This window comes from Sarcophilus harrisii, chromosome 5, assembly GCF_902635505.1.
Source record: "Sarcophilus harrisii chromosome 5, mSarHar1.11, whole genome shotgun sequence".
In the NCBI taxonomy this organism is placed as follows: domain Eukaryota; kingdom Metazoa; phylum Chordata; class Mammalia; order Dasyuromorphia; family Dasyuridae; genus Sarcophilus; species Sarcophilus harrisii.
This window is the reverse complement of record NC_045430.1, coordinates 62,129,411-62,153,795: the sequence shown is the minus strand read 5'-3', so window position 1 is coordinate 62,153,795 and position 24,385 is coordinate 62,129,411. Positions and strand designations below refer to the sequence as shown.

At 37.8% G+C, this 24,385-nt stretch overlaps 2 protein-coding genes and 1 long non-coding RNA gene across 3 annotated transcripts in view; 1 reads left to right on the top strand and 2 right to left on the bottom strand.

The window, feature by feature from the left end:
* The window catches only part of WNT5B (Wnt family member 5B), a 137,700-nt gene that overhangs the window by 50,097 nt on the left and 63,218 nt on the right, over positions 1 to 24,385 (bottom strand). The window lies entirely within an intron of this gene.
* Positions 712 to 2,475, top strand: FBXL14 (F-box and leucine rich repeat protein 14). The gene has a single exon (XM_003771342.4). It carries the CDS (start codon positions 775 to 777, stop codon positions 1,975 to 1,977), a length of 1,203 nt encoding a protein of 400 aa, XP_003771390.2. The 5' UTR covers positions 712 to 774; the 3' UTR covers positions 1,978 to 2,475.
* LOC116419433 overlaps positions 13,031 to 24,385 on the bottom strand; it is a 31,194-nt gene continuing 19,839 nt past the window's right edge. Inside the window, exon 3 of the long non-coding RNA XR_004229747.1 lies at positions 13,031 to 13,744. This is a non-coding gene — a long non-coding RNA (uncharacterized LOC116419433). The remainder of the gene's footprint in view (positions 13,745 to 24,385) is intronic.

Below are 24,385 nucleotides of genomic sequence, written 5' to 3'. Positions count from 1 at the left end.
TCCTTGCGCGAGCCGGGAGCGCCCAACTGCCGGAGGGCGGAGGGGGGAGAGCGAGCTCGGCCCTCGCCGTCCTGCTCGGCCGCCTTGTCCCCCCGCCTGGGCGGCGGAGTGCGGGCGGCCCGGGGCTGCTAGGTTTGAAAAGCGGGCGAGAGACAAAGGCGGCAGGAAGCCTCTCCGGCGGCCCGGAGCCCAGGGCGCCCGGCCTCCCCGCCAGCCCGCCCGCCCCCACCCGACCTCTTCCCGGCCAGGCGGCGGCGGCGGCCGCCGGAGGCAGCGGCGGCGGCGGGAGGAGGAGGAGGAGGAGGAGGAGGAGGAGGAGGAGAAAGGAGAGGATGCAGCAGGGGGCGTGGGAGCGGCGGCGGCGGAGCGGAGGCAGCCTGGCGCCCCGAGCCCGGCGGGGCTAGAGCAGCGGGGCCCTGCGGAGCCGGGCGGGGCCGCGTGAGTGCGAGCGAGCAGCGAGCGAGGCGGCGAGCCCGCAGCCCGGCATGTGAGCGCCGAGCCGCGGGAGCACGGGGGCAGGCAGGCGGGCAGGGCAGGGCCGGCGAGGCAGGAAGCACGGACCCGGAGGAGGAGCGGCTTTGGCGGCTTTGGCGGCGGCGGCGGCGCGGAGCCGGAAGGCCGGGAGAGCTGGGGGGGATCTCGGGCCCGCGGCGGCGGCGGCGGCGGCGGAGGCGGCGGTGGTGAGCGGGGCTCGGCCCCTCATCGGGCCGGGGGCGGCTGGGGCCCGGGCCCGCGCCTCCTCCCCCCGGCGCCCGTGAAGGGGGGAGGAGGAAGATGGAGACGCACATCTCGTGCCTGTTCCCGGAGCTGCTGGCCATGATCTTCGGCTACCTGGACGTGCGGGACAAGGGGCGCGCGGCGCAGGTGTGCACGGCCTGGCGGGACGCCGCCTACCACAAGTCCGTGTGGCGGGGGGTGGAGGCCAAGCTGCACCTGCGCCGCGCCAACCCGTCGCTGTTCCCCAGCCTGCAGGCCCGCGGCATCCGGCGGGTGCAGATCCTCAGCCTGCGCCGCAGCCTCAGCTACGTGATCCAGGGCATGGCCAACATCGAGAGCCTCAACCTGAGCGGCTGCTACAACCTCACGGACAACGGGCTGGGCCACGCGTTTGTGCAGGAGATCGGTTCCCTGCGGGCCCTCAACCTGAGCCTGTGCAAGCAGATCACCGACAGCAGCCTGGGCCGCATAGCTCAGTACCTCAAGGGCCTCGAGGTGCTGGAGCTGGGAGGCTGCAGCAACATCACCAATACGGGCCTGCTGCTCATAGCCTGGGGGCTGCAGCGCCTCAAGAGTCTCAACCTGCGCAGCTGCCGCCACCTCTCGGACGTGGGCATCGGGCACCTGGCCGGCATGACCCGCAGCGCGGCCGAGGGCTGCCTGGGCCTGGAGCAGCTCACGCTGCAGGACTGCCAGAAGCTCACCGACCTGTCCCTCAAGCACATCTCCCGGGGCCTGGCCGGCCTCCGGCTGCTCAACCTCAGCTTCTGCGGGGGCATCTCAGATGCGGGCCTCCTGCACCTGTCCCACATGGGCAGCCTGCGCAGCCTCAACCTGCGCTCCTGCGACAACATCAGCGACACGGGCATCATGCACCTGGCCATGGGCAGCCTGCGGCTCTCCGGCCTGGACGTGTCCTTCTGTGACAAGGTGGGCGACCAGAGCCTGGCCTACATCGCCCAAGGCCTGGACGGCCTCAAATCCCTGTCCCTGTGCTCCTGCCACATCAGCGACGATGGCATCAATCGCATGGTGCGGCAGATGCACGGGCTGCGCACCCTCAACATCGGCCAGTGCGTGCGGATCACCGACAAGGGCCTGGAGCTGATCGCCGAGCACCTCAGCCAGCTCACGGGAATCGACCTCTACGGCTGCACGCGCATCACCAAGCGGGGCCTGGAGCGCATCACCCAGCTGCCCTGCCTCAAGGTGCTCAATCTGGGACTCTGGCAGATGACTGAAAGTGAGAAGGTCAGGTGAGGGCGGCGGGGCCGGGCTCCCGGGCTCCCTCCCTCCCTCCCTCCCTCCCGCCCCGTGCCCTGGATGCAGACTCTCCCGGTGGAGGAAGTTCATTTTCTCTTCCCTTTCTTGGGCCCAATGGGGCCCCTTCTGTCTTGGCATTCGGGGCTGGAAACGGATCCAGCTTTGTCATTCCTCTGCTGCACTCAGTCCACCGTGTCCTTCACACTGAGGATGGGGACAGCCCCAGTCACATAGAGCCACCCCTTTTTGCATAGGAATTGAAGACTGATTCAGCTGCCTGTACCCCTGCCACCTTGCATTGAGGAGTGTAGGATGAAGGAGGGTCAAGTGACTAGTCTCTTTAAACCAGAAGAGTTGCTAAAAAGCTCTGCCTTCACTTATGCATTTAATTGAATACTGTGATCTGGTTTTTTATTTTGAAGTGTATAAAAAAAACAAAACAACAACAAAAAAAATAGCAAACCCAGCTACTACATTCTCTACTTGTGTAACTAATCCTGGTCTCTTCTCATTATTTCTTCTTTTATAACAAATCTGGCATTCATGCTATTTTTCCTTTTTCCTCTTTTTTTTTTTTTTTAATTTTGGAAGAAGTTTGAAATCCTTGTGGATTTTTAAGTACCATTCTTTTCTGCTGAATATATCCTATATATTATATATATGTGTATGAAATATATATAATATATACATTTATATATGTCTGGCTACCTCGTTTTAGTTTACTTTTTTCTGAAGCCCTGGAATTCTTACAAGAAAGATATTTTGAGACTGAAACATTTTTGTGCCTAGACTGGAAAGAGACCCCTATGGGTTTGTAAATCTTTTTGTTTTGATTCTTCTAAATTCCCCCATCCAGCGTATCTCACTTCCATATTCTGGCTATAATTTTTCTCTTTCCTCCATAGAAATTGGGGGACCCAACTGTATCTCTGAACCTTGACTTAATTTATAGCACAAATGATAGGGAAAATGAGGACTGGACTGGTTTATTTTTGTTTGTTTTTTGTTTGTGTTTTTTTTTGTTGTTTGTTTAAAGTGAGATGCAGATTGTGTCTTGAAAATGATTATTATATATGCAAACTCTACCTTCCCCCTAACCCCTTTTCCAAATTTCCCTACCAAGAAAAAAAAAAGGTCATGGAGGCTTCCTGTTGGGAGTGGAGAAAGGTGCAGAACTGGCCTGTAGAACCCAGGGGCTGTAAAGTGAAGGGGGAGGAGACTGAAATTCATGTCTTATCTCAGTTCGGTCAATAAAATGGAGCTCGTGGGTTTTTTAAAAAATTCTGTTTCTAAATGGAGGAATAGATGACTTTTGGTTTAAGGGGTATTATGTTTTTTTGTTTTTGTTTTTGCTTTTTTGGTTTTTTTATTTTTGTTTTTTTGGGTTTTTTTTGGTGATGGGTGGGAACTGTGGCTTTAAAAAAATGTTTACTTTTTGAGTAGGGAGGGCCTTTCTTTTCTTTTCTTTTCTTTTTTTTTTTTTTTAAAGAATCCTCCACAGTAATAGGCCAGATCACAGAGTTAAAACAAACCCAGAGACCCTATCAATTAATTGTACTGTTTGTGAATTTGTATAAATAATAACAAAGATCCTCTTAAAAACATTTTATATTCTTACAGTAAAAGGTTAAACTGATATTTATATAATAAAAAGAGGAAATATGAAATATGTTTTTGAAAAAAAATCAGTCTATCTGTGAATTATTTTTAAGGCACTGTGTGTTTATTTTTGTATATTCTAGAGAGTTAAAGGACATAATGCATTCTGTGTGGATCTATAATAGCCTTACGATTAAAAGTTTACTTTTTAGAAGGACCATTGAAATCTCCTAGAAATTAGACTATACATCAAACTTTAACTTAAATCTAGTTTTTCTCTTTCAAATATACAAATATTCACATGGGAATTTCAAGAAATGAAACAAAACCCAACAGAATGGCCAACTTTTCTTTCAGGGAGAATGGGATATAAAAATAAGTTACTAAGTATGGGGCAAAAAAAAAAAAAAATCACATTGAAAGGATTGGAAGGAGTAATGGGGTCCCTTACTGTTCTCATATTGGGTGTGGGGAGGATGTGAAATGGTGGAGGGAGCTAAAGCCATTGTTCAGGAAAGTTAAGAGAGAGCTGTCCTTGCTTGCTTGTTCAGTCATGCATACTGAATCTCTCACAGTGTGAAGGTCCCCATGGAAAAGAGTAGGGTAGTTCATCCCCTCTTTTTAACATTCCTCTCCAGGCCTGGCTGTATTTAAGCCCTTTCCTGGGGGAGGGGAGACCAGAAGTTCTCCTACATTTGCATTTTAACCACTTCCACAGTTGAAGCAGGCCCCTGATTCTACCCTGGTGAGTGTTTTTACAGTGCAGGAGGGTTCTTTACAGCTCTGCTACCCCTTTAATGAAGAGTTAGTTACCTCTGAATCTGACACCTACTCGCTTTGAGACTATGGATATGAAGTTTTCTGGCTCACATTCATTTTGTTTTTATTCAGAGTTTTATGCACTTCATTTTTCTTAAGTCATACTGATAAAGGAACTGACATTTATAAAATATATGTAAAATAGGAACACAAAACTTCTCTGAATCAGCCCCCTTCCCAGAGAGAGGCCAACATCTAGCTTCAGCTAGGGTAAGATTGTTTTGTAAAATTTCCAAGCTTTCTGCTTGAGTATATCACAAAAGCTGCATTGTTCCCTTTAGGAAAGCCAGCACAATTGGGTCTAATTGAGCCTGACACTATATCCATCTTCTTTTGCTTTGAAGGAGGTGTGGATCTCTTCCCAGCTAGAAGTTTACAATACTTATTGAAAAAATGGATGATGTGTGAACCCCAAATAAAAACTAGAAACTTAAGATCAGGGTCAGAATTCAAATTTAACATCACACTGCAACTCAAGGGTTATATAAGAGGACTTCAGCCCGTTTTGATTCTCAGAAGTCCTCCCACATAGATAGAAATAAACTATATATTCTTTCCTTCTAGATATGTTAGGATCCCTAAACACGCATCTTATAGTAATAAGACTTTTTATTTCTATGTTAAGATATGCTAAGATTTATAGTGACCAAATGTCTTTATACTAAAATATATCATTTGGTTCTTAAAAACCATCTTTCTGAAAAAATTGAATGTTTCAATCAGATTTTTTTTTTTTAAGCTCAATTCCATACTCTGGAGAGTCTATTACATTTGACTAATGATCTGGGTTGGGGTTAGTCTGTTACCTTCAGCTAAACAATGGCTCTGAGAGAAAGCAAAGAAATATCCAAAAAGGGAATGGTAAACAGAAATAACAATCGATAGAAATTGTTTGGTTGATTAAAAGGGTACAAGGCCAAAGTCTGTCTTTCAAAATCAAGAGCAGAGAGAATAATGATATAAATAAAGTAGCCCAAAACTCAAAAGTTAGAAAGTAAGCAAATACTAACTGGAATCAAATTGATTATTGAAAATCAAAATAGTACTTATTTTTATAAACTTCATGGTCTTGATGGAACTATCATATTGCTACAGGAACAATTTCAACAGATCTCACCTCTTCAGGCAAAAGTCCCTTTAAAATATTGCAGCCTGTGCCAAAAAGATAATCGATAAACTCAACCGCATGGCTGAAATGGTTTCTGCAGCCCCCAAGGACACCAAGTGGGCACCAGGCCAAGGTTGTTGGAACCATTGCATAATGTTCCTAGCAATAGGGTCTCTTTCTGCTGAATTCCTCACCCTTAAGGAGAAAGCTCTTCATATGTACCTACCAGTAATTCATTAGGCTTTTAAGAAAAAATTCTGCATTTGGCAATTATTAATAAATGAAATTAAAATTCTTCTGCATTTGGCAATTATTAATAAATGAAATTAAAGTCCATGTTATTTTTTTAAATGTTAAAAATAACTTCAAAAGTGATCTCTTTTGAAGGGGGAATGATTGGGGGAGAGTGGGGAAGAAAACATTTAAAATCTTTTAAGATTACTTTTTTTTTCCTTCAACAAAACCCCTAAGAATAGGCTAACTTTGGAAAAGGAATAAATGCTTTCACTTTTGACTTTGAGGGATGTAAATTCAAGTTTTCAAAGGTCAAGGGGCACTGGCCCAACAAAAAGAATATCTAGATTAAAAGACGTAAAACAAAACCAAGATTTTGCTGTAGCTTCAAATCAGTTTTGCTTCTCAGTCTAACGAAAAAGAAAGGCCTTAGCCTTTGATGATTTTTTTTTTTTTTTTTTTTTTTGGCATTGTTCTGATATAGAATGGCAAATCTAAGGCATCCTGTCTTCTCTATTCTTGTTCTCTTCCAGCCCCTTTAAAAGTGAATTCTATCCCTCTGCCTTTTTAGCAAGACTTAAATTTTGTGCCACCATGAACCACTGAGGAGTCAGAAGGTTAAGCTTTCTGACAAAATCATAAGGATTATGGATAAAGCTAGGATTAGGAATTAGAACACTGGATCCAATTCCAAATATTTAAGTGTGGTACTACTGAACTGCCTCAGGCAACACATTTATTTCTATCCCTGTCAATAAAGGTAAGCAAAGCTAAAGTACTTTAACAGTCTTCGAGGAAAGGTATTTGACTCAATGCCAAATATTTATAAATTAACCAAAATGAAGTGCATTGTTGAAGCAAAAGTATACATTTCCAACTCGGATTTTCTGGAAAATTAGTAAATGCAAATGGCCACAAAATACTGCTGTTAATCAGCAATTTTTTTTCCCTCTTTAGAGAGACTACTTCCATACCTTAGCAGAGTGTGGAAACAACCATGAATTCTTAGTCTGTGCCTACCATTTTCTAAGTAGACTACGTAGCTACGTTTAGAGAAGCTCATCACAATGTTGGGCTCTGCAACTTCTGAAAACTAATCTGTGTTATAAGAGGAGTCTCTGATGAAGCAGTTCCTTCAAATCTTAAAGAACAGAAATATGTCTTACATCACCTGTTTTGAATGTTGATCTTAATAATTTGGTTCTGAAAGCTAACCCTTCCAAGTAACGATAAGAAAAGTATAATTAAAGACCCCTTTTTTGCAGCATCATGTATATTGCCAGTTTATGTGTTGTTTTAAATCACACTGAAAGAGTTCATAGTATAGAAGTCAGCACTGAAAGAGGCCTCAGAAACCAATTAATCAAACCATTTTATAGAAACAGATCCCAAAAATGAAGACAGAAGTTGTTACTTAGTAGAGTGAACTGACATCTTCTGAGTACAAATTTAGTCCTCTCCATCATACATTTATATGGTGTTTTGTTAAAGCATTTTAATGTTAAAGCAATTATTTCAGGTGAATTCTTTCATCTAGAAGGTATAGATACATATATCTATATATAGAAGGTATAGATACATATGAATACAGAAAAATAGCCTTATAGCTCAGAAGTCTCTCTGAGAGTTCTCTAGATCGGTATAATCACAGATCCAGTCTTTAGCCCCTTTTTTTTTCTATCTGTTTCTTCCAAAAGAAGTAATACTTTTTTCCCCCTTATTTTCCTTAAATAAAAAAAAAAAAAAACTTCAAAAAACTGAAAGTTCTTTTTCTTTCTATAGTCTGACTTAAAGAACAAATATGGCCAACACATTTTTGTTTGCGGAGTAAAGCAATAGCACTAAATCACAAAAGGGCAGAAGAAAATGTTTTCAGCTATAAAGAAATTGGAATAACAGGATCAAATGGAATGAACCTGTATCCTTGAATATGATTTACCTGCATGTTCTTAGTCATACTATAGGATTTCTCTATGCTTCTCAAAGAAGTGTTGTTTTTCTGGTTTTGTTTCACAAATAGGATTATGTGATAGCAAATAGTTTTGGTGGTTTTCTCGATGGGACAAGTGATACATGAAAGGGTTTAAGGAATTTGCCTGAGCTGATTAGCCCTATCAAAACTTCAGTTCCAGACCTTGCTCTAATAACCACATCAGAGGGATAGCATCTAACGTGCAGCCAGTTCTTTGATCCACTTCTCCTTTACTGCTTGACTGCCACCTTTTACCCATCTCCTCAGAAAGGTCCTTACTAATGGCTGACATTTACATAGTGCTCAAAAGCTGACTTTGCATTCATTTGATCCTCTCAAGAATCTTGAGAAATAGCTTCCTCTGGTTTTAGCCCCATTTTACAGAATAGAGAACAACTTTTGCCTTTTCTTTCTGATAGAAAAAATATCGCCTTTTCTTTGTGACAGAGAAAGCCATTAATTTTTCAAGCATCAGACTACCTTAGATATGCATGGTCCCCATCCATAGTATACACACAACTGCAGGAGATTCTAAGAACCCAGAGACAGTGGGCAAATGGAGGATGGGACTATTGGTACCCTCTAGTGTCAAATCTATCACCAGCTGTCTTCAGAGAATTTAAGTCAACACTAATTCTTCCTTCCCTTCTCCACCCCCATCTCCATTTGGAGAAGAATCTCCTGCAAGTTGGTACTTAGATAACCACAAAACTAGTATCCTGTGCATGCTTAATTTCTGCTGACAGACCAGGAAGCATACCAGTATATTTGTGATCCTTCCATGAGACAGAATCATAAATTGAAGGAGTATCAGCTATGTTTTCTCTTCCAACAAAAACTTAAGAAACCTGGACTTCTAAAACACTCCTCTGTTAACTCCTCTTTTTGATGAAAAATTTGTAAAGATTGAACAGGAATTGCATAGCACCTTCTGCATTTCATCCTTCAACTTTCATGTTCCCATAGAAGCTCAGAATCTAGCATAAGCCATCAATAATTTCTACCCAGATGATGAAGACATGATGCTAGATTTATTCTCTGAGTTGGTAGTGGTTGGAGGAGAATTTTTTTTTTTGTCATGACTTTTAGGAAAGTAATCCTTTTCCAAGATAGCTTCCTAAATTACCTAACAGAAAGGAAAGCAATATTTCCTATGTACAAGAGATAGAAGTATTTAAGAAGTAATTAAGATGAAATTCCATAATGGTATCTCCATTCCTCCCCTCCTTCTTTAGGAAATAGAATTCTATAACATCTCTATTTCCTGTCATAGTCCCTCCTTAAGAAATCTCATTCCAAAACATGTGTTAAACTACAGACCAGATAACTTCCTTTCTCTTTCCCCCAAGCTTAACTTAAGAGTGCCAGGGCAAGATTCATTGAGTGAGGGAGAAAAAAAAAAGTAGTTCTCCTATTTAAAAAAAATACTAATCTAATAAATGTACTGATGTAAGGGAGAATCTATAATAGTGCTGAACTCTCAAAGAAATTTTCAAGAATCTTAGATGAAAAATGCCTTTCCAACCCATTGACAGTCTCCCAAAGACTGCAACTTTGTCAGCAGTTAACAACCTAATATAATACAGTCAGTCCGGTTAACTTGTTTTAAGAAAACCTAGTATGAAAATCTAGAATTACATAGATAAGATAGTTATTTGCTTTAAAAGGATTCATTTTTCTTTTTCTGCAACAGCTAGACTTTTCTAGAAAATCTGAACCAGGATGATATACACAAAACCTTTTAGGAACATATTTACTACTATGACTTCCATGATGATTGTCTGTGAAAGCATTACTCGCTTGAGATAACATATATAATCCAACAGAAGAATAGTCATTCTGTGTGAACTTTATCTGGCTCTCTCTGCAGCTACATTTAGAGTAGGAGTTCTTTATCAGTTTGTGTCATAGATCCCTTTGGCAGTCTAATTTGGCAGCTTCTGAACCCCTTCTCAGAATCGTGTTTTTAAATTCATAAAATAAAAACATAGGATTCAATCATATTGAAATATAGATGTCAACATATTAATTTTTTTCACAAAACCATGGTTAAAAAAAACTCTCTTATATAGAATAGACATATATGCTGAAGTTTTTAGACCCCAAAGTAAACGAAATATTCTAGTTCTGGTGAAAATCAGTGATCTTGAGACAGATGTCCCACTATTGTCCTCAGAGTCAGATGTCAACAAGTGAAGATTTACTTTGCCTGAAGAAAGTGCTCTATTCCATCCCTTTTCCCCATGTAATAATGTTATTGTCATTTTAGAATCAGGTGTTTTATTAAAGGAAAAATCTTTTATGGTATGGATCCACTTGCAGTTTATTGTTATTTGCATCACAAACTCAAGTCTTGGGTTAACTTTGATAGAGTTTGAGAGGGGAACTGAGCTTGAGGTTTTCAAAGGCCAAGATCTGGCCTGTCTATATTACTATGATAGAAAGACTTCAAGGACATACAGATGACAGCTTATATGGATTTCTATTATTCAAAGACAAATCTAAGGCTGGAGATCAGTGAAGTCTTTGAAATTTTGAAGTACATACATCAGAAACATAGGGGTTATATGTATGGAGAATTAAGAGAGCTAGTAACTTAGCACAGATTATTCTAGAGAAAAATGGAAATTACTTTCCTTTTCCTAAACAGCTTATTTCTTCACTTCATATTTCTTTCTTCCCTGAGAGAACCAGCTTCATTCTTTCTGTTATGACAATAAGAGGTGGCCAGAATTTTCTCCTAGTTTTCAAAAATGAAGAAGATGTTCCTAAAGAAAGAAAAAGTTTAAATCTGGCCTGTTTGAAATTTCAAATGCCTGATGTAAATGGAGAAATGTGGAAAAGAAAAAGATAAAATTTAAATGTTTTTGGGGTTTTTTTTTTTAATCACCTAAGGCTGCAGGTTCTTTTTACTGTCAGCAGGTGGCAACATTGTCTGTAAATTGGAGACCATTTGCTATTAAAAATCTTAAATCTCTTTTCCAGCAATTCCTCCTACCGTTTTCCTCTTCTTCTTCTCCTGAAATCATCATAAGGGTATCAGAGTTCACAGGGAAATCAGCTTCAGTGACCTCAATTTCAAAAGGATAAAGATGATAATGAACTGACAGGGTTTTATAGACTATCATTATTTGAGGGGGGAAAAGGCCACCTAAAAGTGTGCTATTTAGCTGTTAGCTCTTGAGATCACAGCTCTAGAACTGGAAAGGACTTTGGAAGTCATTGGTTCTACCCCTCTTTTTATAGATGTCAGTAAAGGCCAAAGTTGGGATTTGGTTCCAGGCACTATAATTTCAGGGATCCAAAATCAACCTTAAAGACCACCTTTGACCATGGGGATTTTGTTTTTGTTTTTTTCTTAGATGACCACATTTGGGAGTAAAGTTTAAGGGATTACATATGGAAAATATAAATACATCTCCTAAACTTAAGTTGTATTTAATATATACTATAAATTATTTCTAACATTGGGAGGGAAAGGGGAATAGTTGCATTATAATAGAAAAATAGGAAATATGCCTCCTGTAAAGATAAGTCCTAAAGTTGCTTTAAGGAAAATTTCTATATGAAGACAAAAGTCAACATAACTCAAAAGGTTCACTTTAAGGTACTTTGGAAGACTATATAGAAGATGAAGCAAGACAGAACTTAAAAACCTGTCATACTATGGAAACTTCCATCTTTAATCAGGAGGGAGTTCTCACAGATGGACTTAAATTCCTACTCTGGAAAATGAACATTAAGGGGAATGGTGACATTGACACCGATCTTACAAAGAAGCCCTTTGACTGGAGAGATATCTAGAATCCAAGTTTGGGTTGATGGTGGGGACAGATTTCAAGATTCTTAATTCTCTACTCCATAGTTTGGTTTCAGATAACCAACTACAGAGCTGAAGATGGTTTGGTGTCTATATGAGATTCTTAACTGAGTTTGTGTATCATGTATTCTTTTAGGTAGGTGAAAAATGGTCTCCATTTTGAATAATGGTAAGGCAGTGAATAGAGTTGGGAGAAATAAAAATTAAATAACAAATAATTGGGGAGATCCAGGATCTTTTCCCCTCATTCTCTACTAGTTCAAGCCAGTCTCTGAAGGATACTGTTGTTGGATAAAATTGCCCAGCTCCAAGGGCATCTTTAGAAGTCCAAGCTTTTTGACTCCTGGGTAGGAGACCCCACCCAACTACAAAACCTTACAAAGAACTTAATCTAAGGTGAATTCCCATCCATTGTGTTTCCCTGGGCTCTGTGTGGGTGGGTGGGTGGGGGGGGATCTTTCTGTCTAGACTGCCTGGGTTTGGAGGTGGTCTGACAGAAGATAGTCTCCCTTTGTCCACAATCATTTCTCCCGCCCCAATTAGATTAGGTCCATCTCTCATAATATTCATTCTTTTCATTGTTAACCAATCAGAGTTGATTGACACCCTTAGGAACCCTCACTCTTCCAAAGGCCTGTAAGCCCTGAGTGGGTTCCATGAGAGGTCTTTGAATTTCAAGAGTGTCACTGACCCCTTTTATTTATTATCTGCTAGCATAATAAAACGATTACCCAGAAAGTATTTCTCTCAAACTTACACATCACAGTTTTGGACTAAGTCATTTAAATACTCGGTGCCTTATTTTTCCTATCTTTGAAACGGCAATAAGAGCATCTACTAAGGAGAGATATATAAATGCTAGCTATTATTGTAACAAAATAAAACAAAAAGGATTACAAAGGAAACCAATTAAAAATGTTTTTGCTGTTTTGTTTGCCTTTACAATTTTTTTTTAAAGTCATAGACCCTGGATTGAGTACTTTTGCCTTAGGGGATTTTTTTTTTTTATCAAATCATGTTACTTTGTTGAGGTATGATTTATTAGATTTGATTACTTGGGAGAATAATAACATAGATGAAGACTTTTTGAAAAGACAAGAAAGTAAATGCTATTTGCTACTCAGTGTCTAAGAATAAAAGTAACTATTCTTGACAGTATTCCATAAAAGGCCCTATGAAACTGAGAACTGAAGTTTTCCTAAGAAACTTTAAAAAGATCTCACCTGAAAATTGCATTTTCTGTGTTCATACTGAATAGATACAAATTCAAGAAAGGCAATCTAAATGGAGAAAGGATGTTGAAGAATGGAAAGAGAACAAGTATGTATTACCCTATTTAATGTTGACTAAAGGAACACAAAGGAATTAATTTAACCACACAAACATTTATTTAAAACCTATTACGTGCATTATCTTAGGTGTCAGGGGGAGAGAAGATGCCTTCTTGGGCATCACTGAGTTGGGGTGATTAGACAGATTCAAATGGTCTTGGGACTCACTGATTTAGGAGTTCCTTCAAATAGTTCAAGTTGCAAATCATCCTTGTCCCTCATGCCTACTTATCCTGTATGTCTTTTGTTTAGATTTTCCCATAAATTTGCCACAGAATTTATTCAACACCCTGGAGGCTTTTTTTGCTTTTTCCAGAATTTGCAACAAAGCACACTGACTGTCCACTTGTCCGACACCCCTTTTCCTTATCACGTGGCCACCTTACCTTCTCTCCCTCTCATTTATTTTCTTGATGACACCTTTTACTTCTATTCATAACTGAAAATTTTCATTGCTCATATATTGCCCCACCCATCTCCCTATTGCTCTATAGTGATGTCATTTTGGTCCTCTTCAAAAATGAAGGACAACAACAATAATGCATGAAAATATTTTTAATTCATTCCACAGTGTTATCCTATGTCTTGCTGCCAGTTTTGGCCCATTGATAAAATTATCATCTATCTTTAAATTTAGCCTTTTCTGCTATGAGACATTTGAGGTCATGAATAATATAATTAGGAGAAATGTTTAAAATATGCCAGTGAAATAGAATAAGCATTACTATAGAATGATTAAATGAAGGAAGGTATATACTTACTAATAGATCATCATTTCTTTTCTTAAACTGGTCCTTCTTCCAATCTTCTCTATTTCTGTTGAGGGCACTACTATTCTCCCAATTATCCAGACTCATAATTTTAGAAGTATCCTTGATGACCTAGTAGTAAATACACAGTTTTTTTCTAATTATACATGTGAAGATATTGAAACACAGAGAAGATTGTTGTGAGGATCAAATGAAATCATGCAAAATTAAAACATGCTGCAAATATAATCTATTGACTAATATTTGTTCATATCTTCCTGTGCTTTAAAAGTAGCAAAACGGGGGCACTTAGATGGACCAGTGGATAGAGCACCAGATCTGAAATCAGGAGGACCTAAATTAAAATTTGGCTTCAGATACTTGCTAACTGTGTGACTCTGGCCAATTGTCTTGCAGAAATAGATAAAAATGGAAAAGCACTTTACATACATCAATTTGTTTGCTCCCACAACTACCTTGTGAAATAAGTGCTATTTTTACATCTGTTTTACAGATAAGGAAACTGAGGTTTGTCCAGAGTCACAAAATAGCAAGTCTATATTCGAAAATAAATCTTTTCACTGCAAACCCAATTCGATCACAATACCACTGTGCCTTAAATAGCAAAAATTAAAAACAATCTTTCTATCATTAACAATGCTTCCCTTTCAGCAAAGGAGTTGTCCTATAAAGAGTCAGATTTGAACAATGCCAGTATAGGATCCATATTCAGCAGCATAGAGTCTTGTGTTTGCTGTAGATGTAAAATTATAGGTAAAAGGAAAAGTGTCAACTTTCTATATATATAACTGACAGCTGAAAAATCCATTGGCAAATAGGATTTAGGTGCTAGAACTTGTTAATAAATGTGTTGGTAACTAATATATTTCTAATATTAGAATAGAATTCAATATTTCAATATATTAGAATTAATTGCTCTCTAAGAAATGGTGGAAGGGACAATTTCAAGAAAACTAAAAAGACTTATGTGAACAAATGGAAAATAAAGTGAACAGAATGGGAAGAACAATTTAGACAGAGTGCTTAATCATTTTATTCTCAGACAGATGAAAGGAAGTTTTTACTATATACTACACATTATAAGTAAAAAGAAAGCCAACCTTTCTGAGCAGAATCAGTACAATCAGAGTAAGAGGGGGCCTCCCTCAGAGTTTACCTACTTCAAATAATAGCAGCCAAAACAGAATTTTCCCTGTAACGTACCTGCTGAGTAGTCCTTTAGGCTTTGTTTGAATACTTCCAGTGAAAGGGAATCCACTACTTGCTCAGATGGCCCATTCTATTTGGATTGTTCTCAGCATAAAATTTTTTTACCTTATATCAAGCAAAATTTGACTCTGCCTTGTGAAAAATTCCAAATCCACCTCCACATACCACAGATTCCTGTATTCGATATCCTTTCGTTTTCTAAAAGAATTTAGTACCGGTTATATATCACAGATAGCTCTATTGAGCCACATGGAGAAAATAGCTCCTGCTTTATGGAACCTTTTGGGGTTAAACAAACCCCACAAAGTAGTCTAGGAAAATTCTTAATGGTGTAAGAATGCTTCAAGCTTGGCAGACCACTGCTGCCTCTTCCTTTCGCTCTCCTTTTTACTCCAGAAAAGTAGAAGTCATTATGTAGACTAACAAAGAAACCCCAATCATCCAGATTAGGTTATCTGACCCAGTTCGATTTCTGTTTTTAATTGGTTTTTCTTTAACCTTTGATAAGACTACTAGGTTTCAAGTGAGCTATGCATTATTTGCTCTGAAATGAGACAAAACCTTGAGAACAAGAGTACATTTCTGCTGGCACTTTATGCCATTGCCAAGCCCCTAACCAAATTTTTTCCCATTCCTCAGTACATTTCTACTCTTGACTTATCGAATGACTGAATATCTGCCAGAAAATCCCAGGGAGACCAAGTTAAAAATGACTTCCCAACCTGCCATTAGCCCGGAAATAAGCCTGTTGATGCCAATCTGCCTCTCACATCCAGTCCCAACTGCTTTTCAGTCTTTAAACCCTGGGTAATGGTTTTACTAAAATCCTCTTTTCATGGAAAAAAATCCCAGCTGGATGTTTCAGCCCTGAACACAATGCACAAGTCTACAGGCCCTTTTCCTCAGAAAGCCTCTAATCAGCCTCATGCATCTTTTATATTAGGTATTGTCATTAGAGGAAAGATTGGACTAGAGGAAGAATCTCATAATAATTTAGAGATTGAAGTCTCTCTATGTAAGACCTAAATGTACGCCCTAAATCATGAAAACTGTTCTCTCCAAAGGAATCGTGTGGGGAAAGCATTCTTCCATTAACCTTTCTGGGTCACCTGAAGGAAAGGTCCCTATTGTGTGAATATAGGAAAGAAGATGTCTGGCAAGATTTAACTTAATCTTCACAAGATTTTCGGGGTGAAAGGTCATATTCCCACCCTTGCCAGATACACTTTTTCCTATATACACAGTCTTTCCTCCCTCGATATACTGAGCATATCATCTACCAAATTCTCTTCTTTTCCAAGAACATAAAAAAAACATAAATAGAGGATTACCCTATAAAAAGTTAATAATTTATATATTGGTCCTTTTTATGTATGTTCTTACTGGGAAGAGATCTCTGTATTTTGTGAAATTTCTTCTCTGTGTTTCACAATGGGATATTCATTAAGAATTGATGATATACCTTTTAGTGCTATAAAAATATCTTATTTTATATTTGAATTCTCTAAGAGGGATATCTCATCCTTCTAATCAAAGCAGTTTTTCATAAATACTTTTATCGGATATGAAATCTCATTAGTTTGGTATTCCCTCCATGGGTATCTATTGCAATCCACTTGTGCCTTTACATTTTGTACTTGTGCCTTTGTCTTCTTGTAAATTTTCTTCCCACTAGATCAGTGGTTATTAACCTACAGTCAATGGACCCCATAAATAGTTTGTAGATAAGATTTTAAGCAGTTCTGAATTTAGAAAAAATATTACATCTTTATTTTTACAAAGTTCTAGCTAAAACTTGGTATTTCCTTCAATTATGATATTTTAAAAACTGACATTATTCTAAGAAAAGTACTTTGGGATTCCCTAGACTAACAATGTATCTGTGACACAAAAAGTTTTAAAAATTGCTCTGAATCTTTTGATATTTTACACTAATGGAATATGTCTCCACAGATTATTCCCTCTTTTTACTCAAGAGGACTTTTCCCTCTCCTTATGTATTTTCATTGACAACACATGGAAACCCACTCATAACCCCACATAGGCAGTTTAGTGCCATGGAAAGTGTGCTAGGTTTGAATTCAAAGCATCTGGGTTCAAATCCAGATACTACCATCTTTTTGACAGGGAGGTGAGGTAGTAGATAGAGTGTCTGGCCCCAGACTCAGGATGAATTCAGATCTGGCCTCAGATACTTATTAGCTGTGTGATTCTAGGAAAGTCCATCATTTAACCCTACTTAACTCAATTTTCTCATCTGTAAAATGAGCTAGAAAAGGAAATGATAACTTATTTCAGAATTTTTGTCAAGAAAATCCTAAATGGGATCATGAAAAGTCAGACACGACTTAAAAAAAAAAAAAACTGAACAACAATTTATATCAATATTATATTGTCACTTTGGGATACTGCAACAATAATTCTTTAAACTATTGAATTCTTTTACTGGCAGATGTAAAGCATTGATAGAAAAATGCTAATATTAAAAAAAGAGCGGAGCTTTGTTTCAGGGAAAAGCTTGAAATCATTGGGAAAAAACTTATCTTTCTAAAGGGAATGGCAGACTTTTCTCCTCCTTTTCTCTAATTCTGACTCTAGTTCATTGCTTATCTATAGTATCCATCAAAGATATATTAATAGGCCAACTCTATGAGTTGTCCATACAAGTGCAAATTATAGCCTAATGATTTTGTCATTCAATTGTGTCCAGCTCTCCATGACTCCATTTGGGGTTTTCTTGGCTAAGATAATGCAGTAGTTTGCCATTTCTTTCTCCATTTCATTTGACATATGAGGAAACTGAAGTAATCAGGGGAAAGTGACTTGTCCAGGGTCACAAAGCTACTAAGTGTCTGAGGCTACATTTGAATTTAGGAAGATGATTTTTATGACTCTAGGCTCAAGTACTCTACCACCTAGCTACCTGGTCTGAAAAATAGATATTTTTAATCTATTTGATAAAAAATTAACATACTTCATATGTTAATCAAATATTCCAGAGCCTTATAAATGAGTTTCACAATCATCTTCTGAGAGCACAGACTAAATCAAAATGCCTACTTGCTACTGTCCTTCCTTACTTATATGTCATACCTTGATTTTAGAGTTGGAAGCAATCCAGAGGCCATTTAATACAAATACACCCCCTTCATTTTTACAGATGAGGAAACCGAGGCATACTGAGAAGTTAAGTGATTTGCCCAAAGTCAAACAAGCAGTAAGTGTCAGAGGCAAGATTTGAATCCAAGTCTCCCTGATTTTAATCCTAGTGCCTTATTGACTACACTATGCTATTTCACTTGTTTTTGTTGTTCTTGTTATTTACCACTTAAGCAACCACTCTTACCCTGGAAGAAATGAGAGAAATTTGCCCCTGTTTCAAGATATGAGTCTTTACTTATTTAAAAGCCACAGCTTAGGCGTCCACTGGAGCTAGACCCATGGTTTTGTTAGTAACAACCTTCTGAATGAAGGAGCAGGTTGGTGCCTTCTTTCACACATGATGATTCATTTAAAGAGTTGTCTAGAGTATTGAAAGGTTAAATGATATGTTGAGCATCTTGCCAGATGTGTATCAACAGCAGAACTTGGACCTGTGTCTTCTCGGCTCCAAGGCTAGTTCTCAACCTATTGTGCAAAGCTGTATCTCAGGAGCTCCATATCAGCTTATTTACTTTTTTTACTTTTTTTTATTATAGCTTTTTATTTACAAGATATATGCATGGGTAATTTTTCAGCATTGACAATTACAAACCTTTTGTTCCAACTTTTCTCCTCCTTCCTCTCACCCCTTTCCCCAGATGGCAGGTTGACCAATACATGTTAAATATGTTAAAGTATAGCTTATTTACTTTTACCAGTCATCCCAAAATTAAATTAGAACATGTGCTCCTTGAGAATAAGGGTTATACTAAACACTCTACAATAAATACTTGTTGACTGATTAATTCACAGGAAACACAGTAAGAATCCTCCCCTGATCATCGGGGGAACATTCTCCCATAGGTGGGAAGGGCACACCCAGAGCACATATGTTGCCAGAGGGCATGCATGAAAGGGCACATTCCTGTGGCCAGGATACACCCATGGATGGGGCAACTCACATCCATGATGCTGTCTTCTGGTGACATCATCGTGCTGCTGCTCTCTAATGGGTATCATGTCTATACTTTCCACTAGGTGGAAGTAGGTGTTGCCCTTGGCATCTCCATTGTTCTCCTGGTCATCGAGCTTCATTCCATTATCATCTTCTAGAATTTAGTTTTAAAGTCAACTTCTGAACAGTGCTACAGTGAAAATTTCTTTCCTAAAATGTAGAATCCAAAATGGAACACCATTTTCTAGATGTGGCTTAACTAGCATAGAGTATGCCAGGACTTTCGTCTCTCTAAGGCTGCATAATGTGCTTCTCTTAATATAATCTAAAATAATAGTGATTTTTTTGACTGTCATAGCCCACTGCTTACTTATACTGAACTTTTCACTAAAAACCCTTAGGCTTATTCTATTAAACTTTTGTCTAACTGTGTTGATATCATCTTTGATTAATGGAGTTCAATTTTTGACTCTAAGACCTGAAGTATATTCCTTTGGATATGAATAGGAAGTTTTCAGATAAAGAATTCAAAGCTGTCTTAATCATGAAAAAATGCTCTATTGCTATAGATTAGAGAAATGCAAATTAAAACAACTCTGAGTTACCCCTCTCAGATTGACTAATATGACAGAAAAGGAAAATGATAAATATTGGAGAGGATATGAAAAAATTGGGACACTAATATATTGTTGATGGAGTTGTGTACTGATCCAACCATTCTAGAGAGCAATTTGGAACTATGCCCAAAGGGCAAACAAATTATGTATATCTAGCAATACCACTACTAGGTCTGTATTCCAAAAAAAGGTTTAAAAAGGGAAAAGGACTTACAGCTAGAAAATATTTATCTGCTCTTTTTGTGATGACAAAGAATTGGAAATTGCGGGGATGCCCATAAATTGGGCAATGGTTGGACAAGTTGGCTACAGGAATATAATGAAATACAATTGTGCTATAAGAAATGACAAGCAGGTAGATTTCAGAAAAACATGTAAAAATTTATATGAATTGCTGCCGGTTAAAGTGAGTAGAACAAGGAGAACACTGTACATAGTATTAGCAACAATTAACTATATGAATGATTTAGATTTTTTCAGCAGTATAATGATCCAAGACAATTCCAGAGTACTCATGATGGAAAGTACTATTCACATCGAGAAAAAGAACAGATGGAGACTTAATACAGATCAAAGAATACTATTTTCAGTTTCTTTCCTTTGTTTCTTTTGTTTCTTATTTCATAACATGACTAATATGGAAATATATTTTACATAACTGCACATATATAATATATAAAATTGCTTTATCATCTTAGGGAACGGAGAGGGGAAGGAAAGATAGAAAATGTGGAATTCAATTTTTTTAATGAATGTTAAAAATCATCTTTACATGTAATTGGAAAAAGTAAAATACTATTTCAAAAATAAAAACATATCCCTTTGTTTCATATTATTTGATTTCTTATATTCTGTTTCTGTTCTGCAATATGCTATCTCCTCTAGTTTTACATTACCTGCAAACTTGATAAGTATTGCCATCTTTGCCTTTATCTAAGGCACTGACAAAAAAGTTAAACAGCTCAGATCTCTAGGGCAAAGATCTTCAAAGCTAACGTTAAATCATTAATGACAATTCTCTGTGTCCAACCATTCAACCAGTTGTGTCACCTAATTGTACTATTGTCTAGCTGTAGCCCAAATCTCTCCAACTTGTTCACAAGATTATCAGGAGAAAGCACTTAAATGCTTCCTCCAAAATTAGATAAACTATAACTATATAATCTCCTATATTTACCATGACAGTAAAGAAAGATTAGTTCAACATGAACCTGTTCTTGATGAAGTCTTGCCAATTCTTTGTGATTAGTGCTTTTTTTCCCCTAGATTTTAATTAGCCATTCCTTTTATAATGTTTTTAAAATTTTTCCCCAGGATGGAAAATGCCATCCATATCCAGAGATAGAATTATTAGAGACTGAACATGGATTAAATATAGTGTTTTCATTTTTTAAAAAAATTGTTTGCTTTTTCTTTCTCATTTCTTCCGTTTAATCTGATTTTTCTTGTACAATATGACAAATATAGAAAAATGTTTAAAAAGATTACACATATTTAACCTACATCAGATTGCTTGCTGTCTTAGGGAGGAAGGAGGTAACAGAAGGAGGGAGAAACATTTGGAACAGAATGTCTTAGAAAAATCAATGCTGAAAACTCTTTTTACATGTTTTTGGAAAAATAAAATATTATTGAAAAAAATTTCCCCAGGAAATTTCATTGATCAAAGATCATTGATCTATTGTTTGAAGATCTTACAGTTTTCTGTTTTTTGAAAATTAGAATAATTTCTGGTTTTTAGCAATTCTGCAGTATTTATCCTGTCCCTTCACAATCCTTCAAAAAATCATATTTTCTAGGTCTTTTAGTACCTGATTACCTGAACTCATCAAGGAGAATCAGGTACTATTATTATTTTCCTTCTTATCTTGAGTATTAACTCCTTAACCAATTTTTTTTGTTGTTGTTCTGTCCTCTCTGGTGCAGACATTATTCTTTTACTCAAAGAAAAGAGAAGAAATTTAAAAGTTAAGCTTTAAAAGTTGACTTCCCTCCATCAGCCATTATTTTGTTCTATCCACTCCAAGCAATGACTCTCTTTCTTCTTTAATCTTCCTCTTTAATACAGCTTTAAAACCATTTTTGTTGTCTTAGTTTACTTTGAGATTTAGTGATTTTAACAGGATATTTATTTTATTTCTCCTTCTTTCCATATTCTGTATATATATCTTTAAAAAAAAATCCAAGTCATTCAATTATTTAGTGAATCCACATCAGTTTAATTAGATAACTTCCAATTTTCCTTCATGTGGGAATTGTTTCTCTGTGTATCTTATTTTCATTCTTCAAAGTTACTCAGCTTCCTCTTCTGACTTTTACTTTAGAATTTTATGTCATGAGATCTTATTTATTCTTACTTTGAAGCTCTTGAAATCTGTTCTCCCAAAATCAAGGGTGCATTGTAAGGTTATTTTTGGATTCCTTTTCCTTTGCTTATTACAAATTCTAATATGAAGTAGTCACTCCTCTGAAAGATACCCATCATTTTCACCTCAGCAACTGGTTCATCCTTATAAATGAGAATCAGATGTAGAATAGAATTTCCCCTTCATTGTTTCCTTTGCCTTTTGAAGGATGAAGTTACCATTAAAAGAATGTCAGGAAATTATTTTCCCTGCTTTGTGTGGAGAGGAAGCTTCAATGGCGTTCAAGAAAACTGGAATCCTCTCCATTACTATATCATCCCACCATCTACATTTGTGAACTATTTTGCAAACGCATCATCTATTTTCTCTTTTGGTACAGATGGTTTGCTATGTCCTCCAATAATATCACTTCTGTTTCTGCCTCCTTTGATTTTTCCACTAAACTCTCTTCACTTTATTTCCATGATCCTGGACTTCTGCACATAATTATACTTTCTTAAGATCTAATGCTATTTTTCTTCATCTTTTACCTAAATTTTTCCTTTGGAATAAGGTATACCCTTTCAGAGTCATAGTCTAGAGAGTGTCATAGTCCCAAGTTTTATTAATATTTATACATATGTATAAAGATATCACAGAAATATGTAAATGTATACATATATACACATATATGCATACTCATATGCACATGTATATAAATACATATATCATATTCTGGGGGAGAAAGAGGAAGTACAAGGAAGAGGAAGAGGTGGAGGTGAAGGAGTAGGAGAATGAGAAGAACAAGAAGAGAGAGAGAGAGAAGAATGGGTCAGATTTGTCACCATGTACATAAGTTCTCCAACTTACGTAGCTTATTCCTTAATAATTTGTTTTTGTTTTTCTTATTTTATTTATGGTTTGAGACAATTAGGGTTAAGTGACTTGCCCAGTCACACAGCTAGCAAGTGTCTGGGGCTGGATTTGAACAAGTCCTACTAATTATAGGGCCAGTGCTCTATCCCCTGTGCCACTTGGCTGTCCCCGTTCTTTAATATTTTGTGCATTTGCGCAGAGATATCAAAAACTATGGGTTTTGTTGCTAGTGTCTTTCTTGAATTTTTAAAATGAATTTCTCTGTACCTCTATTGCTATTCTTGCTACATTGTAGCTACTGTTTCTGGTATCTAGGTTGGTGAAGTAGGTTCCCCCTCCTACTTTTTTATTCACATTAAAATCTTTTGGATTAGATTAAAAAAAAATCCTGACAAATATATTCTCACCTGTCTTATTAAGTATATTTTACTCCTATCCCCAAATCCATCATTCCTATATTTTAAACTGTCAAGAAATATAAATCTAAATCACCTTTTTAAACACCATTTTTTTGGTGTTTAAAGCTATTGGCTTCCCAAATCTCCCTTTTCTAAAGACTTTGATTTTAAGCAGAACCATGATAAAAGCATCATATGTGTTCCTGTGGTCTTCAATTTCTTGCTCTTTATCAACATAAAAGATTTTGCCTAGAAATATCATTTGTGCTCTATGAAATGTGTAACAGTCATTTGCTTTGATAATTCTTTAGAGGTTTTTCTGTCATTTCAAGAATAAGATGAGTAGAAATCATATAATTTGATGATTATAGGGTAGTTTGTCACAGGAAGTCAGTTGACCTCTCTATTATCACTACTCCTGAGAAGGATATCACTAACCACTGTTACTCATTTTTCTTTTGATCCTTACTAGAAAATCTCTCATTCAATGACAAACATGAATTGACATCATTATTTCTTGATGAAAAAGCAGCTACTTGCTCCTCCCTAGTCTGTATTCCTCTCTCTATCCCTTAAGATTCTTATTCTTTTTTTTTTGTTTTAACATGAAAACTCTTCTTCATTATTATGAGGAATACTTTTCTTTCTGATACCCTAAAGAGTTTAAAAAAAAAAGACATCTTTCAAACTCCCTTACTTTCTGTTCCAGAAAATTAGCCCGTATCTTGAGGATAGATAATAATTACTTGGTCATAGAAAAAAGACATGAAGTTCACAAGAAAATTATCCCTCCTCATTAGTATTTCTGGAGGCAAAGTCTTCAGTTCTTTGTCATTCTTGATAGGAGCCTTTGTGGTCAATATCTCTGGAAAGCTCTTTTAAAAATCCTTTCAACAACAAGAGAGAGCCCTACTCTTTTGTGGGACATAAATGTATAGTTCATGAGGTTTTCAGTCAAAAGTTTTATTGTAGAGAATATAGTTGCTGAGAGTTGGACTAGAGGAATTCCATGAGGTCCCTGTGAATCTTGACCATCTTTTTAAAAAATGACATTGTAAATATCCCTTTTCTCCAAGCCGTTGCAAGAAGAGATATTATCAACAGATCCTTCTAAGCATATAGGAAACCAAGACAAATAGAGAAAAGAATCAGGTTCATCAACTGGTGTTCAAAAAAACAACCTTGAAGTTTATATTATACAATTAGTCTTT

Coding starts and splice junctions, on each gene's coding strand:
- FBXL14 (XM_003771342.4), top strand. CDS start 775: ATGGAGACGCACATCTCGTGCCTGTTCCCGGAGCTGCTGGCCATGATC.